The sequence below is a fragment of the Haplochromis burtoni genome, unplaced genomic scaffold, assembly GCF_018398535.1.
Source record: "Haplochromis burtoni strain Fernald_Lab_line unplaced genomic scaffold, NCSU_Asbu1 Contig_93, whole genome shotgun sequence".
Taxonomy (NCBI): domain Eukaryota; kingdom Metazoa; phylum Chordata; class Actinopteri; order Cichliformes; family Cichlidae; genus Haplochromis; species Haplochromis burtoni.
The window spans coordinates 584,962-607,864 of record NW_024582454.1 but is presented as its reverse complement, the minus strand read 5'-3'; the positions used below and the strand labels follow the sequence as shown (position 1 = coordinate 607,864).

Here is a 22,903-nt window from a genome sequence, read left to right as displayed (position 1 = left end):
GGGATGTGGGGCTGTGCGGTGGGGCTAATTTAACTGTAGATCATTGTCTGTCCATGTGTTTGTGTTACCGCACCTCTGATGTGTGGACCAAAGTACAAAAGTCTGCAGATGTCTGTGTAAGATGCAATTTTGGCTTACATACACATAAAAGTATTAATTTAATAATCCAACAAAAGATACATGAACAGGAGGTTTACACACTTGGGCATATGTGAATATCCAGGTCCTTAATTTGTTGCATCCATACACCACCTCAGTGGATTTGAAATGAAACAGTTTGAAGTTTGGACCTTAAGCTTTAATTCAAGTGGCCTGACAAAAATTTTGCATCAACTGTTTAGGAATTAAAGCTATTTTCACACCTTGTCCCCCATTTTCACAAGACCAAAAGTGATTGGACGATTGACCATGTCACAGCCATAAAGAAATTCCAATTTCCAAGCTAATTCCAAGCTTACAAAACACTTTAAAATAAAGTAACATTAATCCGTGTTAATTTTGTGCTTTGTGAGTTTGCCCTGCTGTAAATCTCACGCAGTCATAAAGTGCGAGCAATTGTTGTAAATCGGTGTGTGTAAATCACCTGACATGCTAAAGTCAGTCAGGTAAACAGAGTGTGGGGCAGGAGTTTTGACGTTGCATCGTATAGTTGTTTTTCATGAGGCAATGATAGGATTAGATAACCAAGACTTCACATGGAGAGGTTTTGTTTTGTAGCTGTCAAGTCATTTCATTTTTGTCGTTGGATTGCATGCAAACTACTTTAGGGAAAGCACGAATCAGAAACTTCCGAAGTGTAAAAGAAGGTCCGAAGGTTGCTGCTGCAGACTGATAAGCAGTTTCATGTGCAGGTGAGGCTGGTTCCCTCATTATTTTACAACAAACGGCGCAGGCATAAAATCTGAAGTTGAATCCAAGTGTTGAGTTAGTATTTTACAGCCTTTAATTGTATTTTTTTTAGATAAGGACCAATGAGATGCCAGTGTGTCACAAGACTTAAACCAAAATAAAGCTTTCAGAGAATTGGCAAAAACATCAGGAGTGGCCAAACAATCAGCAAACTGGTTTATTGTTTGAAGAAGGATTGCAGCGACCAGCTCAGCAACACCAAAAGACCTGAAAAACTACAGGGTCACTGATGTTTATTGAAAACATAACTACTGATAGAAGCAGCAAGATGAATTGAAGTGTATAGGACTACTTTCCCAAAATGATCAGATTGAGCTTCACAATTCAAAATGATAACGGCCCAAAGCACACTGTTGAACCAACACAAGCCAGTTTTCTTAAGCAAAGGCAGGTACCTGATTTCAACCCAACAGTACATCTGTTTCACTGGCAGAAGATATCAAGAGGTGAAACACAGCTTTTGGTGATGTTCATGGGCTCTAGACTTCAGCCACTGAGGCAAAGGGTTTTCATCCAACTGTTTAAAAACTATCCTTATATTTATTTTTATCACATATTGATTGTTTTGATTTCTAGTTTTGCAAAGAGGAATAAACTACAAAATATATGTTGATGTCTAACAAATTATGGACCTAACTGTACCTGGAACGCCGTCCAAGAAAATGCAGAGGTTCATTTTGGTAGAGAAAATGAATGTGGCTTGGATACCTGCTCAGTATGGATGTAATAAACATGTTGCTTTGGCTCCAAGTTTGGAGTTACTCATTTTGGCCACTGTCACCTTGTTGCTAATGCCCAGATACTGATTGTGTAGATTATTGCTTGTTAGTGCCAATTAACAGAAAATGCTAAACTTTTTTGGACTGTTGATCCACACAGTGGGCCACCAAATTGGACAGACTGTCACAATTCATTATTTGATGGTTGTAAACATGTTAATTTCAGCTCTGAGGCGTAGTATTTTAACATGACACATTTACATTAACACTGGAGGAACTGCAGCCGCAGAGGCTGCTGTTTAGTAAAATGTAATGACTGTGACACCGAGCTACTTCAGATGAACTGAAAATTTAAACAAAAACACTTCGAAACGCAAAACACTTCATTCAAGTCCTGGAAAAACACAGTTGCACAACTTGAAGTTGAAAACAATTAAAATGTTAAGTCTGCTTCCAAAATAGTTTATATAAGCTCACCGCACATCACAGGGAGGCTGTAATGTGAAATGTGGAGTATATTCAACTGACATCATCTTCCAGTCCAGTCTCGTCTCCACTGGTTCCCTCTAATCTTACATGTCACAGCTATCATCAGGCGACTCATCCTGAGTGTTTCATAGCAACAAGAAAAGGCTTCGCTACCCTGTATCTTTCCTAATGTTAGTAAGAAATCAACTCACTGGCTCGCTTTCTTGAATTTAAAAAGTTTTCTGACTTTTTTTGAGCTGCAAGCCAAACAGGAACCGATGCACAGCATGTACCTCAGAGCCCCCAACAGTGTCTGACATGGTTTTGATTATAATTTGAAATGGCAAAGAGAAGTGAGACACAGTTGGGTGTCCAGTTTGACTAACAAGTTTCCTTCAGGGGCAACCCTTCACTTTCAGGCCAGACAGTTACATAATTCTACATTAAGGCCGTTCCATCACCAAGATTTCCCCCTAACTGGGTTCCTCGGTGTACTGTAGCTTATCTTGTACAGAACAGCAGTATCAAACCAGTATACATCCATGCAAGAGGATATGAGTAGATAAGACTACTACGGTTTGCTCTCTGTACAAAACATAATGATTTTCTTTCTTTCTTTTGATTGGAGCAAGTTTCCTGCTTAAGGCGAGAGCTTTCCTGTGTGTGTGCAGTCTGACTCTGTGTGTGTGGATAGGAAGAGTGGGAAGGAAGGATGTGCTGAGGAAACCTCCTTGCTCTGTTTATTTTCAGAGCTGTGTGGATGTTTGAGAGAGTGGCAGAGATGTGTGTATGTGGGATGGGAAAGGCAGGTAGAGTGAATTTTGTCAAACAGATGCCTAAATTCTCTGTAAACTGGGCTGAGCTTTGTCCTATTATATAACTCAGAGTGTGTGTCTGTGTGCGCGTGTGTGGTATTTGCCTGGTGGAGCTGAAGCAGCGCTCCACCTCAGTCCGACCAGCTGGCGTCCCAGCCGACACTTCACCTCTGGACCGCTGTCTGAATTTGCTGTTTCTTAACAAACACTCTGCAATTAGGACGCTGTGGAGGAATTTGGGAGCTCTTGGGAACATTTGAGGAATTTACTGCAACACACACTGGACTGTTGGGCAACTTTTAAAAATTTTTATTATAACACTTTTTCTATATTAAGATTTATTCTTTTTCCCGGTCAAACCTTTGAGAATGAAGAGCGGAAAGATTCCTGCACGTCTTTGCTTTACATACAGGAACTTTTTTATCCCGCATTTCTGTCCGTAAACAGTGATTTTTAAAAGTTCAGCTCAATGGATTACGCTCAGTCTGTGTAATTGCTGGGAGGTTTTAGACTTGTCGGTTCATGTTAGCAGGTTGATTCGTTCTCTGGGTTTTTAAAAAAAAAAAAAAAAAAGAAGGAAAGAAAAGGAAAAAACAGGTGTGTGCAGTTGGTGCGGGTGTGTGTGTTCCGCTGTGGATGTCCCCAGTGTGAACTGGTCTGGATAACAAGCAGCTGCAACATGTGGTTTTCTGTGGTGGGCAGGAAAGACCAGGTAACTGCTCTTTTTATGTCATTTGTGTCTTTTAAAGGCAAAGAGACTGTTTCTGTCTGCTCTCTTTGATGTTATTATAAATTTAAAAAAAAAAGATTTGAAAGGTGGTCTGTAAGTTTGCATCCATGTAAACCCGATTAAGACTTGCGTTTCATGTACGATAGACTCGCTCTGCTAAAATGTTGACCTTACTGGGGTTTTTCCTGGCTCAAATCTCACTGTTTGATATACAAAAAAAATAATAGGTGTACTTCAGTAAATTAAACACCATCATAATGTACGTGAGGGAGGAAGTTTCCTTTTTCCTTTTGTGCTGGTAACAATCTTTTAGATGGACATGAGTAGTCCATGAGTATTTAGTGTTTATTTAGAAGCACATGCTTGTGAAGCAGCTGGTTGAATATTCCTGGATTTATCGAGTGCAATGGCCTGCTGGTCCATCACTCTTGGCAGTTTGCTGTCAGTGCCGTTCTGTCACTGGTTAAACAAAAACCCCTGGTGTTTTTAATAGAAGGGAAAAAGAAAAGGGTAAAGTGCTCTTCAGCCAGATTTAAATTTGTGGCCTGATTTAAAATGTAGATTCTAAAAGAAGACTCCTTAATCAGATTTTGCAGAAATCTCCATAAATTTTAAAATATTTTATTAGACTTGAAGAATTTCTTTTTTGTGTGGTGGGGAGGGGGTCTGACAGTTCAGCGCAGTTTAAATGTTAGATAAGAATTCTGGTGTAAAATGGGAATATTAGCTCATAAAATCTGTATGTCGAATCAGTGATTGCTCTGTTTGAACTCTCAACCTTTACATGTTGGTCATTTTGTTGGAGCCCTTTGTCTCTGTGGAACAAACGTGTGGAGAGCAGATTAGCATCCTTAAAAATACTACATCAGTCAAACCCACACACGTGTGTTTTATTGTATTGTGTTTGTCTTCCCTCCGGGCAGCTCCCAGCTGCAGTTGAGGAAACACTTGCTCCCCTCCTCCTCTTCGCCCTCCTCTTGTTGTCCGTTGGTGTGTTTACTCCTTTATCAGCGAAAGAAAGGAACAGAACATCCTCTCTGTACAGATTTAAAAACACCAGATAATGTTTGTGTTGTGTCGTAATTGAGGATTCCCAGAGACAGGACAGTGTTTGATAAAGGAGAGCTTTTCCAATCTCCAGTCAAAAATTCTGGTCATTTATACTGCTTTGGTTGATACATCCCATCAACTGTTAAACTTGAGCTTGGTTAACGCTTATGAGGAAATGTCTCAATTTTCAATAATTAAATATGTATATTAAAAATGATTAAATGGTGGAGGTTATAGAATTTGTTCACAGTCCTCTTCAGGGGTTTTGTGGTTCGGTCCGAGTTAATTTAAAATGTCCTGTTTTCAGATAACTGAATGACCGAATTATTTTTTTCACTGCAGGCCCTTAACTACCATCAAAACAGCTAACACACTCGGACCGTTTACCAAGCAGCTGCCCTGCACCGCTGACCTTTGGAACCACGATGTTCTCTGATGAACTCTATTATTACAATTTTACAAGAAATCTGAAAAGTTAAAAGCCAGAAAGTGTCTCGTTCAGGTCTGTTTTGGCAGCAGGTGAGCTACTGTGCTCTCATTGGCAACTTTTGGCCGTCACTCATACCTTCTTCTGAAAGGGGCGGAGCCTGCAGCTGTTACACTTCGGTCTAAAAGTTCAGACACTCACACAGTTAACATTGGGGCTCAAAACCAGAGGTGTGATTCAAAAAAAATGTGTGGTATTTTGGATGGAAAGTTGAAATATACATTGTGGAGACGTGTGAGACTAACATTAAAAACTAAGATTTAAGCTCATGCCGATGATACGTTGTTATCCCTACATTACTAGGAAACTAATTTATATATTTTTTTCTTTCAAATGTTTTGCTTTTTGTGTGCACTTGCAGACAGACAGGGAATAGAGGTTTAAACAGTTAAAAGTTTGGCACTCAAACCAGAGTTATGCGGCTTGAGAAATGAGCTATAAACTGAAAAGGAGGAGGATTGAGTCTGTTTCTGCAGTGTTTGAAGCTTTAGTTGTGTGTGTTTGTTTGTTAGCTGATAGAAGCGTATTGGAAGTGTAACAATAGCATGAGAGCGTCCCACCTCTAAGGGCTGGAACAATGAAAGGATGTACCGCACGCACACACACATGCATTCGCTTTCCTGTTGGGCAGGAGGTGTTTACGAGGTGTGGAAGGAGAGCGTTTGTTCACCTTGGCGCTCGTTATGAAATCTATGTAGTCACATTTTGGCACATCTGTGTGGGGAAAAACTGAGGCATGCTTGTAAAAGGCTAGGGCTTTTTCATTGTTTGTCTTTTGCTTATTTTGTTTACATTTTGTAGTTTTGGTCTTATTTCAGCATTTTGCTTTTTTAAAAATTTGAATTGCATTTATTTCTAGTGCCGTATGTGGTCTGTTGGATTAAAAACAAAAAATAATTACATAAATAAAATGAAATATTTTTTTGGTAAATCTTTAGTTTGGTTACTACAGCTTCTGCATTTACCACGTGATGTATTCAAGCCCCAAACTCCATTTTTATCCTTCTGCAAAATCACTGGAAAATAGTTCATCCATCCTTCAGCTGATCCATCCATTTATCTGTCTTTCCGTCCATCAGTCTAACAGCCGGGCCATCCATGCATCCTCCTGTCAATCATCTTTCTATCCGTCAGCCGATTCATCCATTTATCTTTCCATCCATCTGTCTGTCAGCCAGTCCGTTTGTCCATCCACCCGTCTGCTAGCTGATCCCTCCATCCATATATCTGTCAGTGAATCAGTCAGTCAATCCACCCATCTTTCTATCTGTCAGCTGATCAGTCCAGGACTTGTTCTTTTTTTTTTATCTTCTTTTTTTTTTTTTTTTAATTTCTGCGTTTTGCAGTTTACAATGCTAGGTACAGGCACTAGTTGATACAATTTGCAGTCATTGTCTGATTTTGTCCATTCCGCACCAAAAAGCACACCCTACTACCAGCAGCAATAAAATACTTTTCTGGAGCTGAAATATATGCATCTCACCATTATTTGAGACCCTGAACTTCGTAGATATACGTAGGATAATCTGAGATGGACAGAACAAAATACTTGAACAGTTTTTGAGTTACCAGGGTGCTCTGACCTGCACATTTGACCTTCTATTTCACTACTTTCCCATCTTCCATCACGGTCTCTGTTTAATACAGGGGTAAGAGATCAGCCATCATCTTGGCTTGTGGGTTACCTACTATAAACCTGTTGAAGTCAGCATTTTTGTATTTATTCAACAATCGCAAAGGTTTAGAAATGTCTCTGTAGCGACAGGCGCAACAAAATTTAAATTAGAGAATTGGGAACAAACAAGTGGACAGTCTGTACCTGCCCAGGGAAGGCAAGAGAAGAGACTTAATCACCTAAAAATGATAAAGCATACCTGCGAGGGTGAGCTGAGCATAAATTCCTCTCGTGGATAAGTGGTTTATAACCTCAGTCAAGCTGCGGAAAGGTTGACATGCTTTCAAACTGTAAGCTGTAATTTTGGTATGCCGCCAGCCTGCATTAGCAGCAGTTTGTCAGATGTGTATCAGATGTATGTGACTCGTGTGTTTCTCAGTGTGAGTCAGCCACAGAATGGCTGAGGAGAAAAATGTCACATCACTTTGAGTCGTATTTATTTTCCTCTCTTCAAGAGGAGCGATTATTACCAGAGACATAAGTGAGAAACATGGTGCCTAAAGAGTAGACTAGAAATCTATTGGAGGACTCAGCAGCAGGAAAGTTGGTGTAGAAGGATAACTTTCAAAGAAAGAAGCAAAAGCCTTTTAAAACCTTATTTTTGGGTAAAGCCGTTACCTTCATTGCAGAAATAATTAAAGGAGGAAATTTGATTACATTGCATTTACCAGATGCGCAATACACCTCATTTATGAGCTGTAGAAATTGTTATATATCACAGCAGTCCTACCTCTATAACAGACAACGCTTTGTTTTTAGTGGGTTATCAGCTCACGTTAGACACCCAGGAAGAATGAAATTGTGGGCAGAGGAGAGCTTTTGATACTTGGTGTTCTTTGTACGAGTCGAGGACGGGCTTTTCTTCTTTAACAGGTGTGAGTTCAGAGAGATTTTGAGTGTGGAGCCAGCAAGGCCACCCTCGGGGCACTGATGTTCAAGCTCATGTTTGTTGTGTGGCTAGAACTTGTAAGACAAGAGCACCTGACAGGATTACATTGATTCATTGTAGGTTACACTGAGAAGTGTGACGCATAGCAACAGGATTTGGAGTTGGCTGAATATTAAAAGCTGGATTTTCCATAAAGGTTGAATTTGGAAGTATATTTAAGAGCAGACTTCTTCGGGTTGTTTCACTCTAATAGAGGTGTGATGTCTTAAAGGTGTGCTTTATTTGGTGTGCGAGGGTTTGTTACAGGACTAAATAAATAAAGGGTCTTCAGATATTTCAGTTATTCTTATGCATCTAAATTTGTGTTGATTTGTTGCCAATGCTTGTGACAAGCAACACACCTCAAAATTAACAATTTATAGCTTAATTGTTGCAACAAACTTGCTGTTTGCATTTACTCGTGCATGTTTCAACCTGCCTGTGAATTTGCAGTTGGCCTGCTCGTCTTCTCTGTTTACACAACAGAGAGACCGTGACTCGTATTTGTAATCAGTACGTTTAACAGAGTTTTGTTTGCCTTTTAGCTTCTTATTAGGATTTAAGCTCATCAGCTAGTGCTCATTTATTTATACAAAAGAATCCACCTGGATAACATCAATCTCTTTTATATTTTTTTGCCGCGGTGCAATTTCTTTTCTAATGTGTCGTATTATCTGATGTCTAGCGCTCTATAGCTACACTAGAGGCCAGGCTGAAACGGTTAGAGATGAGGTTTCAGGTTTCAGCACTTCCAGCTCCTCCCAGGTTTTCCAGCACACTGAAGCATAAAAGGAAAAAACATCTCAGGTAATTAGCTGCTGTTTGTGTTTCTATTGACTCACTCGAGTTGGTTTCCACCCAAAAATGCAAAGTATGCACCCTTTACCTGCCTCTCCAGTCTGAGGCCTTCACAGCACGATAAAACTCTGTTACATCCCAGCTCACTAGGTTCAGAGGCAAAAAGGTAACCAACCACAAGGAAAGCGGTTTAGACTGAGTCGTTTATTTAATAGATTTTATTAGTAGTCATGTAAAAGGGAACCAGAAGCGTGGAGCAGGAGGCTGCTGCTCAAGCCAAGCACCAAATAAGTAAAACAAAAGGTGATTGCTAATGGAAGGGTCTTAGCTAACGTGTGCTGTTGTCATTAAGAATAATATTTTTGAAAAAATGAAATCCAGTGCTTACTGGCCCACCTACTAAAACAAAAATGAAATAGGAAGTGGCCTTCCTAGCAGACAGCACTTGGTGTTTGTCACACTACAGTAAAAATGATGGCATCCTCATTATAGTCTTTTACATTTTGAGACTGATTGTAGGTAGTTGTGGTGACCAAGAGGTTACTTAGAGCTTGCGGGTGTTGTGCACTCAACCCTGGGCTGCAACATTCAGTCACAAGGCCCAGGACACCTGTCTCCAAACAAACAGGGTCTGAGTTGGCGCGTAATCCCTCTGTAATCCCCCTTCGCACAGGTTTGCAGATAAGTGCCAATAATAATAATAATAATAATAATAATAATAATAATAATAATAATAATAATAATAATAATAATAAAGTACCTCGCTTTGCAATGGGAGACTCAACCTAACTGGTTGCCAACTGGTTATATTCTGGGACCAGACCGATTAAGTATGGCAGCAGGTGGGCATTGCAAACAGTTCCAAGTGGAGCGACCCAGGTCCATAACTGCTCTGCTTTTAAAAGTGCTTTATAAATAAACATCAAAAGTGTAAATATAACATTTGCAGTGAATAATGTTTCTGCCTCTGCCATTCTTGTGAATGTCTGCACCTCCACTCATTGCAACTCGTCAGTTGATCTCTGACCTTTACACATCGACTTCCACAGTAGCACATCTCAGCTGCTGTACCTTAACTACTTCCTCAGTCTGTGTGCTGCATCCTGTGTGTGCTGCGTCCTGTACGTGCTGCTGTAGTCAGTTGGAGTCATCAGACACGAGCTGATGCCGATGCTGCCCTTCTGAGCCCCGCTGTAGGATCCTCTTATTTTTCCTTAAAAAAAAAAAAACAACCCATGATATCCTCCAGGGATCTAGGGAATTCCCGCAAGTGTCTCTGGGCCTCATTCTGGATCAGTGCATGAGGGCCTGGCTCCGTCTGAAACAGACGCTCTTTTAATGTCGCCTGTAATGTATAACAGACACGAGACAGTCAGAATGATTCACTGTCCTCCTCTCATCTTAATGTCAGTCACAGGAAATTCGTGCCTGCATGAATGCAGCCTCATTATCTCTGTCTCTCTCACACACACACACACTGAGAGCTGAAACCTTGTGGCTCAAATGGCTTCAAGGCCTGAGGGTCTGCGCTGGAGAAACAAGAACACAATGTTCACTCAATGTTAAGTGCATATTTAAATGAGCTAGTCATTGGAGTAAAAATAGGGAAAATTATGCACTTTTAAAATATACTAGTAATTGTCATGCATAAGCTCTAGACTTCAATAACAGGCTTTCATCCACAGTCCACACACATTTGGGCAAAATATGTGAAAGCTCTGGCATACATTCCTCTCATTTATAAGACGGGGCAACACAAAGGCCTTTGTTACTTAAAAGCAGCTACATTTCTTTTTCTTTTTTTTTTTATGTCTCCACATACTCAGTTGTTTCCTTCTGCAGGAAATCATTTATAGTCAACAAACGTCTCAGTAACAGGCGCTCTGGTTGACCTGCTAAATTTCGAGGAAATATGAGCTACTTATGGTAATCATTGAGGCAATGGTAAAGTAAGAAATTTTCAATTTGCTCCTTAAAGAGTTAATTAAATTTCCTTTTTTTCTGGCCTGTTTATCCAGTGTGCAAAGCCCTGACCTCAGAAAAACCAGATAAATAGCAAAATAAAAATTTGTTTTTGCTTTATTTTTCAAATTCATTCTCTGACTTGTGAGTTTTGCAGTCATTGTGGCTGCTTTGGTTTCTCTCTGATGGCAACAGTAGAGATGTGAGGGCTTGATTTCATCTCCTTACGCTCCTTGCGGCATTGATGGGCCATTAAAATCCTAAGTTTCTACATGAGAAACTGGGACTGTTGTGGAGAGCCGCACCGTTGAGCTTATGAAGAGCTAAAATTGAAAAGACCGAGCAGCATTATGTTGAGATTAATGGCGGGGTTCTCCAGTCCTCAACTTTAGTGCAGTCTAGCAAAATCAGTACTTGTGTGTCTGTGCATGCAACAGAGGATAATGTCACCATAGCCTGCAACAAACCTGAGTGCTCATTCATCGAAGGCCAAGATGGGCTGGTGATGTGCAGCCCTAAATGGGTGAATAGCACTACAGGCCAGAGGGAAAACACATTAACCTTTGATTTTAGGGTAAACTTTAGCGTTGAAATGTCTCCATTCCTCCAGGTGTTTGTGGTTTGTTCTGCAGTCTTTGTCTTCTAAACCACAGCCCATGAATCAGTTCATAAAAGTGACCTGCTATCAGTGAGAGCTGTTAACCTGAGTGCAACCCCTGTTTTGTTTTTTTTGTTTTGTTTTTTTCATAAGACGTGGCTTTACACAGACACACTGCCACGTTGCCAGGTCTGACAAATGGCAGCAATTAGAAGTCTTTTTAACCCACTTCACAGTTTTATGAGTGACTTTATAGTCATGCTGTGATTCTTAATGTGGAGGTTGTGCGTTTGAACCTTTCTTGTGATGTCTTGGGTCGCCTTTAAGCTGTATTTTCTTAAACTGGATTGAAAGTATGAAGACTTGTCTCCAGTCTTTTATCAGCAAGATTGTCAGATATGTTTTCTTTGCTTCTTAAAAGAAAAAGAGAACATTTCTTAATTTATCCTCACTTAAGAAAATCCTGAAGTGCTGGCGGTGGAAAATAGTTTCATACTTTGCACAGCACGATCTCTACAAAGAAAGACTGCTGAGATATTTTTATGGTTTCTGGTTCAACAGTTGCACAAACTCCAAGGATAAACATGCGTTGATGGTAAAGAAAGCGTGTGATAGCGATACGTTTGATAGTAAGCCAGCGCTCTCCACTTCACAGGAAAACTACACATACAGTCAGAACGCGTCGACAGGAGCTCTGGGCTTTGTGAGCACAATGACACTAGCACGTGTTTGTCCTCCCCCTTCTTTTGTTTTGGAAAAAAAATCTTTGTTGCTATGCTTTGTAAAGAAAAGATTTGACTTAAAGAAAATGTTTTGACACAAACTTAATCTGTGCTGAATCCTGTGGAGAGATGTGATTGTTTTTGCTGTAAATATTACAGGCGTACAGCAAAGCCTTTGAGTGTGTTTGACTGCAGTAAATGTCTTGAAGAGTTTCAGTTTGACTTGTGAGTGGACTTGCTATAGTTCAGGAAATGACAGCTTTGCAATCCAGCCTGGTTCTGTTCAGCATCAACTTGTAGATCTAAATGTGTGTTTAATAAAAACCTGCTGATCCTGGACTCCTACCAGGTCCAGACCTTCAGTCACCATTTCTGTCTCAACACATTAGGATTGGACTGTATAACAGTTCCTTCTTGAGATGGATGCTTTAATTCCCTGACTTTCTTGGCTAAGATAGGCAGGTTGAAAAAAGGCAGGACGGAGACACACTTATGAGATTAAGTACAGCTCTGTGCAAATGTTTTAACCACTTGAGATGTTTGCATTCTTATCCCTCATGCTACAACATCAAGGGAGCATCTGATCGTCTAGAATTCATCATGAGAATGAAACTGTCTTCTTCTTCTTCAGTTTTATTTACTTTATGTAGCTCCAGTTTACAACAAAAGTCACCTTAAGGCAGGGGTCAGCAACCTTTAAGACCCAAAGAGCCATTTGGACCCGGTTTCCACGCAAAAGAAAACACTGGGAGCTGCAAATACTTTTTGACATCTAAAATGAAGATAACACTGTAATTATTGTTTTTTACCTTTATGCTTTGTGTGAACAACTAAGGTGTGTTGCTTATGAAACCCATGAAGTGCTACAGAGAAAATTATATTTTATTTATGTAATGAACACATTTTGAACTCTTAACGAAATATAACAAAAGGAAAGACACCCAGCTGAACTAAAATGGTCCATGTAGCAAACAACAACTGTTGTGAGCCGCCACCCTTATATTGCCTTTGGGCTTTTGGAGCCTTGGCCTGGCTTTTAAAAAATAATTGGAAAAAAAGCATTATGCTGCTAAAAAAAAGAAAGATATTTTCAAAATTCTGCCTAAATATGTATTTTACCTGGTTAATGTGTGTGGTGGGGCGTGGTCTGCAGCGCTGCTGCAGGGGAGCGGACGAACCTGAGCTGCACCCCCAATCACAGCTCGCCGCCTTAACGTCTGTGCTCTCTATGCTGTTGGCGTGTGTCGGGCTGTGAGCTGCAAAGCTACAGCCGGCTGTATGCGTACAGCAACCGTGTGTGAAAAGCTTGTTCATGCAAACAGTGTCGGGTCTGCCGTGATATGTTTACAATGGGACTTCTGCTCCTGAACCTCTGCGCACAGCGTCTGCAAATCAGGGCTGTACGAAGTCACTTTCATCTTTACCCAGGACTGTAAGCTGTCATCTGTGAGGCGTGAGCGGTGTTTGTCTTTAACATAGTTCACGGTGGAGAACAGCTGCTGACATAATGTGGATACAAAGATCCATAATTGGCCTATCTGGGGCTGAAAGTCTTGATATATGCACGGCGTTGCGGCGGTTACACCGGCTTCTGCGAGTGTGACGCTTATTTTGAGCGATGAAAAAATAATAAAATCTAATTTTATTTTTATATTTCAATATCAAAATAATCTTCCAATTTAGAACTACAAGTTAAAAAAAGAACTAACATAAATAAAATACATTTCAGCTAAATACTGCAGAGCCGCAGTATAAGGACTAAAGAGCCGCAGGTTGCCGACCCCTGCCTTAAGGTTTTTTTTTTGTTTTGTTTTGTTTTGTTTTTTTTTTGTTGCAGTGCATGGACTCCTGAGTATTAGACAGAAAATCCCAACAATTAAGCAAGCACTTGGTAACAGTGGGAAGGAAAAACTCTATTTTAAAAGGAATCAGGCTCAGAGAGATGCAGCCATGTGCTGTGACCCCAGGTTAATAACATGTTGTGGTGGCACTTAAATGCATCTTCTCCCAGCCTGAGCCTGTAGCAGCTCAAATGAGTTCAGGATCACCCGATCCAGTCATAACTTATAACCATTATCGGATGAAATGAAAATTATAAATGTACCGGTACTCGTATAGGGCCTTTCTACTCAGTTTGAGCATTCAAAGTGCTTCCCTACTTACAGTAAATAATTGTGGTAATTGTATGTGTCTGCTTTTTGTGTTAGGAATGAATCGAGTTACTCGATTAAAAACTGAAGCACTTATGAAAACCATTCGCTTTTTCACCCGCAGGTTTATGAACATTATACTTACTGTGTTTGGTTTTTCTCTGCAGGGTGCTGGTCAGGAGAAGCTGGGCATCTACATCAAGTCTGTTGTCAAAGGCGGAGCAGCTGATATGGTCAGTATGAAAACTACGACGGAAAACAGGAGAAAGAATCAGGATGTGATCAATATGTGTGAGTGTGCGTCTGTTTGTGTTTACACAGGATGGTCGTTTGGCGGCAGGTGACCAGTTGTTGAGTGTTGATGGGCGGAGTCTAGTCGGTCTATCGCAAGAGAGGTGAGAAACTTGTACAGCAACATTTTTTTAATCCACAGAAATAATTTGGGAAATCCTGAGCACACACGAGCAAATTACAATTTTATGATTGACCCCAAAGAAGCAGCAGGGTGTAAATAGTGTTTTTCTTTTTATATATTTCACCACCTACCGCGCTGTAGTGACGCATTTATGGTCACGAGATGATGAAACTGACATTTAATGTTATTTTAGGAGCAGAAAACATTCAGCGGCACGTCAGCATGATAATTTATTTTTCACCTCAGGGTTAAGACATCCTGAGGTCGTTGCATCCCGTTGGTCCTTGTAAACACACGGATTTTCCAGCACGTCTGGAACATGCAGCTCGAGCAGAAAAAGGGCGTGCGTGCGTGCGTGTGTTTTGGAAACAGCACCAGAGCACGCGGTGGCTAACGCCCCATTCAGATTAATCCTGTTATTCCTCTTGCTTGACATGCACAGGCTTGATTTTTAGTGTTATTACCTGCATTGTGACAAAAAGAGTCAAACTGGATTAACAGATAATTAAGTTAATTGCTTTAGCATGCAGGTAGCAGCTAAAGCAATTAACTAATTTTTCTAGATTTCGAGTTTTTGTCATGGTATAATAGCGTGGTAATCTCAACTCCCAGCAAGTAGAGATTAAGGGATTTTTACCCTTTCTGTCAGACATAGATGTGTATGTAAAGCTGTGATGTTTCCAAATATGGATTTGGAGCCTGTTTTCCCCTCAGCGCCAAGGGGCTGATGTTACATTCCCAGAATCACTTCCAGTCAAACAGTTAGCTTCTGCCCTACAACTATTTATAGGATTAGGTTAAAGCTCCATACACAGGGACATGTAACACATAATAGCAGGCATCCTGTGCGTGTCTGAGTGACACATCAGCATTGGAGCCAAAGTTGGAATGAAGCGTGTCTCTGGTAGTGACAAATATAATCCCTGCCTCCTCTGGTTCATAGTAAAGGCAGTTGTTCTTCCCGTTATTAACTCACAGCAGTGCTGGGGGCTGCAGAGCTGTCCAGACTTCCCACTCAAAATGTATTTATTTGAACAAAAAACAAAAACAATGTGCTCGACCAACAAGCATCAGGAGGCTCTGGTGCATAAGCTTATTAAGACCATTATGTCTACATGATATGAAATTTGTGTTTTAGTGAAGTTCAATCAACATTTCAGGAACTTTTCAGGCAAAACATGAAACACCTTGTGAGAATTTGCTCCTTTTTAACAAACTTTAATAATATTTGAAACAATATTGACAATGAAGCTGGAAGAAAATTGGTACAAAATTAAAATCTCGAAACTTTTATTTTCTAATTTAGAATAACTTAGAATAAACCTCTGTAGCGCCACCTGGGTGTTAGATACAACCTTGTCTGTCTACACGTTCTTTTACCAAAAAAGGTACTTTGATTTTTTCCAGTCATGTCCTCATCCCGTGTTAGTACCTCATCGCTCTGTGGTCTCAGTCTTATACAATCACATTCTTTTCTATATGTGTCATATCTTAACCGCTTTGCCTTACATAAGAAACATGTCGAAGGCATTTTGGTTACTTTTGAAGCTAAAAAAACACCAGTTAGTACAATACATTCAGATTATATTTATCACGTGGATACAAGGAAACCGCACCATAGCAACTCCAGTAACAAACTAAAAAGAGAGACAGGTCAGGTCTTCTTGTCTGACATGCTTTAAATCCCTGAAGTGTTTAAAGTAATCCAAAAAACAGACAGCGATCAGCATAAAAGGTGATCATAAACCAAAACTACAGCTGCGCTTCCCACGTGAACAGGTACCTAATAATGGTAATCAAGGTTGCCGCTCCTAAACATGTGACCACCTGATAAACTGCCACTAAATAAGCCAAATTAAACATAATCACAAGTCACACAGTTGAAGTTTGTCTATGAAAAAACAGTTAAATTTAAATGTATGTATACGTCTTAATTCATCTGATTGTGGTATGGATCGCCACAGATGCGGATTATAAATTCCTGTTTGCCTAAAATGTTGTGGTGTTGTTCTTCTACCCTATTTTTTAATTATGAAACCCTTAGACAGCCACAACTGCGACTCCACACTGGGCTAAGTTTGTCCCAGAGAGTGGGGCTGTGGAGGGGCTGCAAAGAAACTTGGCTCAGTGTGTCCCTCTCTAATTTGTGCTCCCCCCTCTTGTTCAGGGCGGCAGAGCTGATGACGAGGACGGGCTCAGTCGTCACTCTGGAAGTCGCCAAGCAGGGAGCCATTTACCACGGACTGGCCACCCTCCTCAACCAGCCGAGCCCAATGATGGCAAGAGGTGAGCGCACACACAAGAAGCAGGATTTTATTCATGACTAAAAGTTCTGGTTTAAGGTTCTGGATGTAATTTTGGAAGCGCTGATGATTTGTGGAAATCTTTGTGACTTATTGATAACTTTGATGGCTTATTAATCAAATTAAATCAACTGAGAATTGATTTTGAATTCTGGTTAGTTGTCTTCAACTATTTCAGCCATTATTTGTACAGATAGATGTAAAAACTTGTCTTGGGTTCAACCTTTTCCACAAGCATGCTGATTTTTCTCTAATTTTGGTATAAATGTAATATTTGTATCTATTTTTTTTCTGAATAGATACAAAGGTTGTTTTCTTCTCTCTTTTTTTTTTTAAAGGATTGGTAGTAAGACACAAATGAACAGCAATAAAATGAATAAAATCATTAGGAGTTTTAAAAATAATGAAGCCATTTTTCTACCTCTGTTACAATTCATTAACTCAATCAACAACCCTCAGAGGCATTTAAAAACAGCTACAAACACGGCTCTCTAAAGTATTTAAAAGTGGTAATGAATGAACTATTGTTGGTCCACTGAAGGGTGTGCCAGTAATTTGGTGTTGTGGATGATGGAAAAGAAGCAGGCTTGTCCAGACAGTGTGTCCTTGTTGTCTTCTTTGCAGCACAGTAAAAATCCTGCTAGCAGACTGGAGGATATAATGAGAGCTTGTGGCCAGAGCCAGCTGTGTGTGTGTGTGCAGACACACGTGCATGGCAGAGTTTACAGGGTTGTCTGGCTCTGCGCTGGTCTTTGTCTGCTTGAGCGGTGACCCCAGATTCATTAAGGAACCGTTCTGGCCGGGCCAGTCTGTGGTCCACGATGACGATGAAGGCGTGTTTCTCCCAAATTCCCTCGACCGCAGACTCTTGCACCGCTGACAGAGACGTTTAACAAGCAGACGTCGAAGGATGGTCTTTAGTTACAGGAAACTGGACAAGCTGAGCAGGAGTGTAGATTCTCACAGAACGATGGCGTGAAGCCAGAAGAAGAAACAAATTGGTAGCTGTGCTGTATGGATTTTATATGAACCTATGTTTAAAATACACTTAAATGCCTTTAAATTAGCTTCAGTCACAATTACAGACGCCCCAGCAGGAGATCAGCACTTTGATGTGTGTTTAAAATGGTCTGAGACAACAAACGACTCCAAAGAGGTGAAATCAGTTGGGCCCAAACACAAGCTCGACTAGAACAAAGGCTGACAAACTGCAGCAACACAAAGATTCACTTTTTTCTTTTTAACTGTTTTCCTCTGCTCCTGTTTCTTCTTTCACCTCCAGCGTCAGACCGAGGCCGTGAGAAGAACGGGAAAATGCGACCAAAGAGTGAAGGCTTCGAGCTGTACAACAGCTCGGTGCAGAACGGCTCTCCAGAGAGCCCGCAGCCCGGCTGGGACTCTTACCCCGAGCCAAAGAAGATGAGCGGAGAAGACCGGCTCCTGAAGAACCGAGCCGACCATCGCTCCAGCCCCAACGTAGCCAGTAAGAAAGCTGCTTATTAATTATTTATTATAGTGTCATTTTAATAATTCCTCTTGTTCCGCCACAAATATAAGGTGAACTTTAACTTTAGTTCTGCACAAAATAATGAAACCATTCCTACTTATTTGGTTTACAGACTGTATATTTAAGAAGGATGTACCCACTGGGATGTCGCGCATTGTTTTAAAGCCTTTAGTTGGCCATGTTTGCTGTCACAGTGTTGTCTGTTTTGGAATCGGATATGGTCATATTTGGTTAAGAGCTTGGGCTGCTAAATTATCAATGATAGCAAACTTTCCATGTGTACATGGATACCTAATAAAGTCAGTTTTATTTATATAGCACATTTAAAACTTGGCTTGAATTGTTGCAGGTAAAGCCAAGTGCACAGTGTCGGCACCCACCTGTCACTCAAAGCAGCCACATCACTAATAATACATAACTTTAAGCTTTAATACAGTTTAAACAGATGAAGTATATTAAAAAAACTCATTGTTCTTTACTATGTTTGAAATCTTCCTTTCATGGTATTTCACATCCCAACAAATTATATGTAATTTATGCTACAAGCTGGGAATTTCCTTTTACAGCATGTAAAATATCTGTAACAAAGTAGTCTAAAGGGCAAAAGGTCAGTACCATAAATTAAAATATGAAACAGAAACCAAATGGCTCAATAAATTAAGAGGAGAGCATAAAATCATTCATAGTTCAATTATAATGCAAAAAAATAAATAAAACAATTGATCCATTGAGCCATCGCTGGTCAACAACGTTTGGTGTGGGCAGTAAAGAAAATAGGAAAAAAAATAAAACCGCCCTCATGTTATTCTGTAGCTACTCCACCCTGATTTAGAAACACAGTGGCAGCCAGTTTTCCTGCTGCTGGAAAAATATTTATTTTCAGAAGAAAAGAAAATATTTTCAGCAACCATTTTCATTCTTCTGTTCCTCAGTAATTGTGTATTGGTGAGACTTTTTGTTTTTTTGTTACTGCACTAAAGCAATGGTTTCTCCTGCCTCTGCTTCAGATCAGAGCCAGAGTCCTGCAAACAAATCAGTGTACCCCGGAGGACCTGGCACCAAGATCACCTCCGTCTCCACCGGGAACCTGTGTGCAGACGTAAGTAACCATCAGACTGAATCCTTACCCTTATGGGAAATGTAACAGCAGAGTGACACAACATTTGAGCACACTCGGTATGTTGAGCAGAGATGAGAAATCATTTATCAGGTTTATGGCTTAGTCTTGTTTATTCCTGGAAAACCATCTCAAAATATTTTGTTTTTTTTCACACGCTTGTTTTTTGTTCCTCAGGATGAGCCCTCTCCTCCCCGCCCAGAGGCCTACCCCATCCCAACTCAGACATATCCCAGGGAGTACTTCACCATCCCAGCCTCCAAGAGCCAGGATCGGGTGGTGGGACCAGGGCAGCAGGGGCCCCCACCACACTGGCAGGGTATGGAGGACAGAGATCGCCTCCCCATGGGCGATAACATCCACAACAACAGCATGCAGGTACGGAAGCTTGAGATACTTTTCAGATACTGTTTTTCTGGGTGTTACAACGCTCTATGAGACCCAAAAAGATTAGTAAAGTTTTATTATTCATCAATGTGTTTTTCCAAATCACATTTTGGTGACACAGAAATGTTTGAAGCCATCAGCTTGTTGACAAGCTGATCATCATCTCCTTCTCCATCCTTTTCTGGCTGTGAGCTCCTCTCATCTTCGTCCTCCCAGTTTTGAGCATCGTTTGTTCCATCGCTTATGAGTCACCGTGGTTATATCTGCATATGCAAAGGCTTAAAAAGTGTCACAGGATTGAAAAACATATTTAAACATTAGAAATACAATTTAAGATAACATAATAAAACAGACAAACTAGAGCCTACATAATAACCTCTAAGGTAAACTTGGGAATGTAATAAGTAGCTGATTGAGGTGATATTGATTATTTGTGTTTCCAACCACCCCCTCCTCTCTCCTTTTATAACGCATACTTTTCCTCATCTAATATTTAATGTTTTGATTGCTTTGCAGCGGATTAATCACTCTCAGGAGGACTTGTATCCACCACCAGGAGGCATGAGGCCAGATGAGCGAATGCAGCCACACTACCAGCACCGGGACCTGGACTACCCACACAGAGATCTCGAATACCAGAGAGGTCCACCTGGAGGTAAGAAGGAAAACCTGACTTCAGATCGGATCAGAGAGGATGACAGAAAAAGGACCGCAGCACCTGTTAGTGTGTTCACTACCAGATTATACAGCATCTTAAAGTCAGCATCCAAATGTCTCTTAAAAGTTGATTATCCTTCATGATTACATAAAACACACAAATCATGATATTAAATTCAAGGACCAGAGCAAAGATAATTTGCTAAAGCATAGCAAATCAGACATGCTGTCATTTCTGACATTCATCAGATGAAAACAACAACAAAAATAATAACTAAGTTGTAAGTTATTTCACTTTAAAAATAAATATAAAAATCTAATGTTTTGGACTGCAGATGCCCAGGAAAAACACTCTGTAGTTTTACCATCACCAAGCCTCCATCTTTCTTCAGAAAGCTGATTAGTACTAAAGTATTGTGCCAACATTAGTGATAAAATTCATTTTTAGGCTAAGAGGGTTCAGAGGTACTGATACTGGTTTTTCATGGAGGTTTAAAGGCTTAGAAACCACTGTGCAGTTGGTGTCCCTGGTCAAGCAGGTGACCATGTGTTTCTTTGTGTCTGCAGGTCTGGTAGGGCCCGACCACTGGGCTCCACAGCCGCAGGTGTCCTCCTCCCTGGAGTCATCAACATCAAGCCAGGAGCATCTCAACTTCTCCGCGTCCTCCTCTTCTTCGAACAAGACCCAAAACCAGAAGACCGGCCCGGGCAGATGGAAGACGCCCAACGCCCCTCACACCGTGCCGCCGCATTCGGCACAGCCGCCGTCTCGGTCTGACCTGCCCCCTCCTCCTCCTCCACCTCCAGCAGCTTACCCCGAACCCTACGACCCACAGCCGGACCTACCGCTTCCGCCCCCTCCAGCTGCTATCAACCCAGTAACGGCTCAGCAAGCTGCTGACCGCAAGAAGAGAGAAGAGCAGCAGCGCTGGTATGAGAAGGAGAAGGCTCGGCTTGAGGAAGAGAGGTGGGCTTGTTTTGTTTATTGAAATGTTAGCAAAAAAGCATCTTTGTTATTTACTATTTACTATATCCGGCTTGCTATTTATTATTTCTGAGGGAAGATGTAGACAAGCATTTATGCTTTAAAAATAAAATGCAAATAAAGTCATGTATGTAACTCTTCAACGTGTTGTTTAGTCTTTGCTGATACAGAGATCGCTACATCATCAGTATACGCTGTGCTTCTTTACGTTTGGAGTAAATGAACTCTGCACCCTTCTGTCTAGTTGCCAACAATGCTTCAGTAGGTGGTTTTGTCTTGATGTGCCCTCGTTGTACAGAACCTTGAATGTGGAATACCTTGCAGAAAGATCTAAACTAAATATGATCTTAAAAGAGGAATGCATCAGTGTTTGTTTATATATAAAATAATGTATATTCTGCCTTTTGTTTTATGCTTGTTGCATTTTAAGACCTTGGCCAAGTCACCCTTTTAAATGGCACTTTCTCTAAAAGCAAAAACGTATTAGTACAGGATTCCCATTTTTCAATAAAAAAAAAAAAACAAGGTGATGTCATACTGCTACATTTATGCATCTGATTTTGAGTATTAATGATGATGATATTGATGCATTTCCAGGGATAGGAAGAGGAGGGAGCAGGAGAGGAAGTTGGGTCAGATCCGGGCCAACCCTGTCATGCCCGTCCAGCCTCACAACGGAGGAGCCATGCCTCCTCCTCACCACCAGCCCCCTGTGGCCTCCATGGCTCCACCTCAGCCTTACCACCCCCCACAGCCTCAGCCTCCTCCACCCAGACCAGAGAAGCTGGCCAGTCTGCCGCGGTCTGCTGTACCTCCTCCTGCTAGTGCCTCCAACCCTGCTGGTAACAAGAAATGTATTAGTTACTTCTTGTTTAAACAAATAAACCAGTCTTGTCTCTGTAATAACTAGTATTCAATATGCCTGCAGGCATGGACACAGTGATCAGGGAGCTGCTTCCACAGCAGCAGCCGCGAACCATCGAGAGGCGAGACCTGCAGTACATCACAATCAGCAAGGAGGAGCTGACGTCCAGCGACAGTCTGTCTCCAGATCCTTGGAAGAGAGATGCCCGAGAGAAGGCCGAAAAACAGCAGCAGCTTCACATCGTGGATCTGCTGGACAAGGAAATCCAGGAGCTGCAGGTACTTTTGTTCACAACAGTGGGAGGAGTGATTTGAAATCAGAGATCATGTTTTAGAAGGAAGTAGCAGAGTTAATGTGATCGACTTGACATTATGAGGATATTTTGGAAGAGTATGATCAAAACTGCTATGCAAACTGTTATTTTATCTTCTTGCCTCAAGTAGGAAATATTTAATGGTTAAAAACCAGTAGAGATCATTCAAAAGGAAGTAATTAGGTCAGATATTGTTAGAAATGGTTCACCAGATATTGATATCAAGTGGTATGTGCAGGGTGTAAATGTTGTATCACACAAAAGTGTAAAAGATATGATTGTTAGAGAGGTAATATATCTCACACTCTTTCCACTCCTGCATCTATGCGTGGATAGAGCAGGG

The 22,903-nt window shown here is 40.9% G+C and overlaps 1 protein-coding gene across 1 annotated transcript in view; it reads left to right on the top strand.

Moving 5' to 3' along the window:
* The window catches only part of afdna (afadin, adherens junction formation factor a), a gene marked incomplete in the record, with an annotated part of 132,374 nt that overhangs the window by 92,241 nt on the left and 17,230 nt on the right, over positions 1–22,903 (top strand). Inside the window, 10 exon segments of the mRNA XM_042222731.1 lie at positions 14,179–14,244; positions 14,333–14,406; positions 16,594–16,712; positions 18,012–18,212; positions 19,244–19,335; positions 19,531–19,731; positions 20,257–20,395; positions 20,965–21,364; positions 21,980–22,224; positions 22,311–22,525. Of these exon segments, the coding sequence (XP_042078665.1) occupies positions 14,179–14,244; positions 14,333–14,406; positions 16,594–16,712; positions 18,012–18,212; positions 19,244–19,335; positions 19,531–19,731; positions 20,257–20,395; positions 20,965–21,364; positions 21,980–22,224; positions 22,311–22,525 (1,752 nt within the window).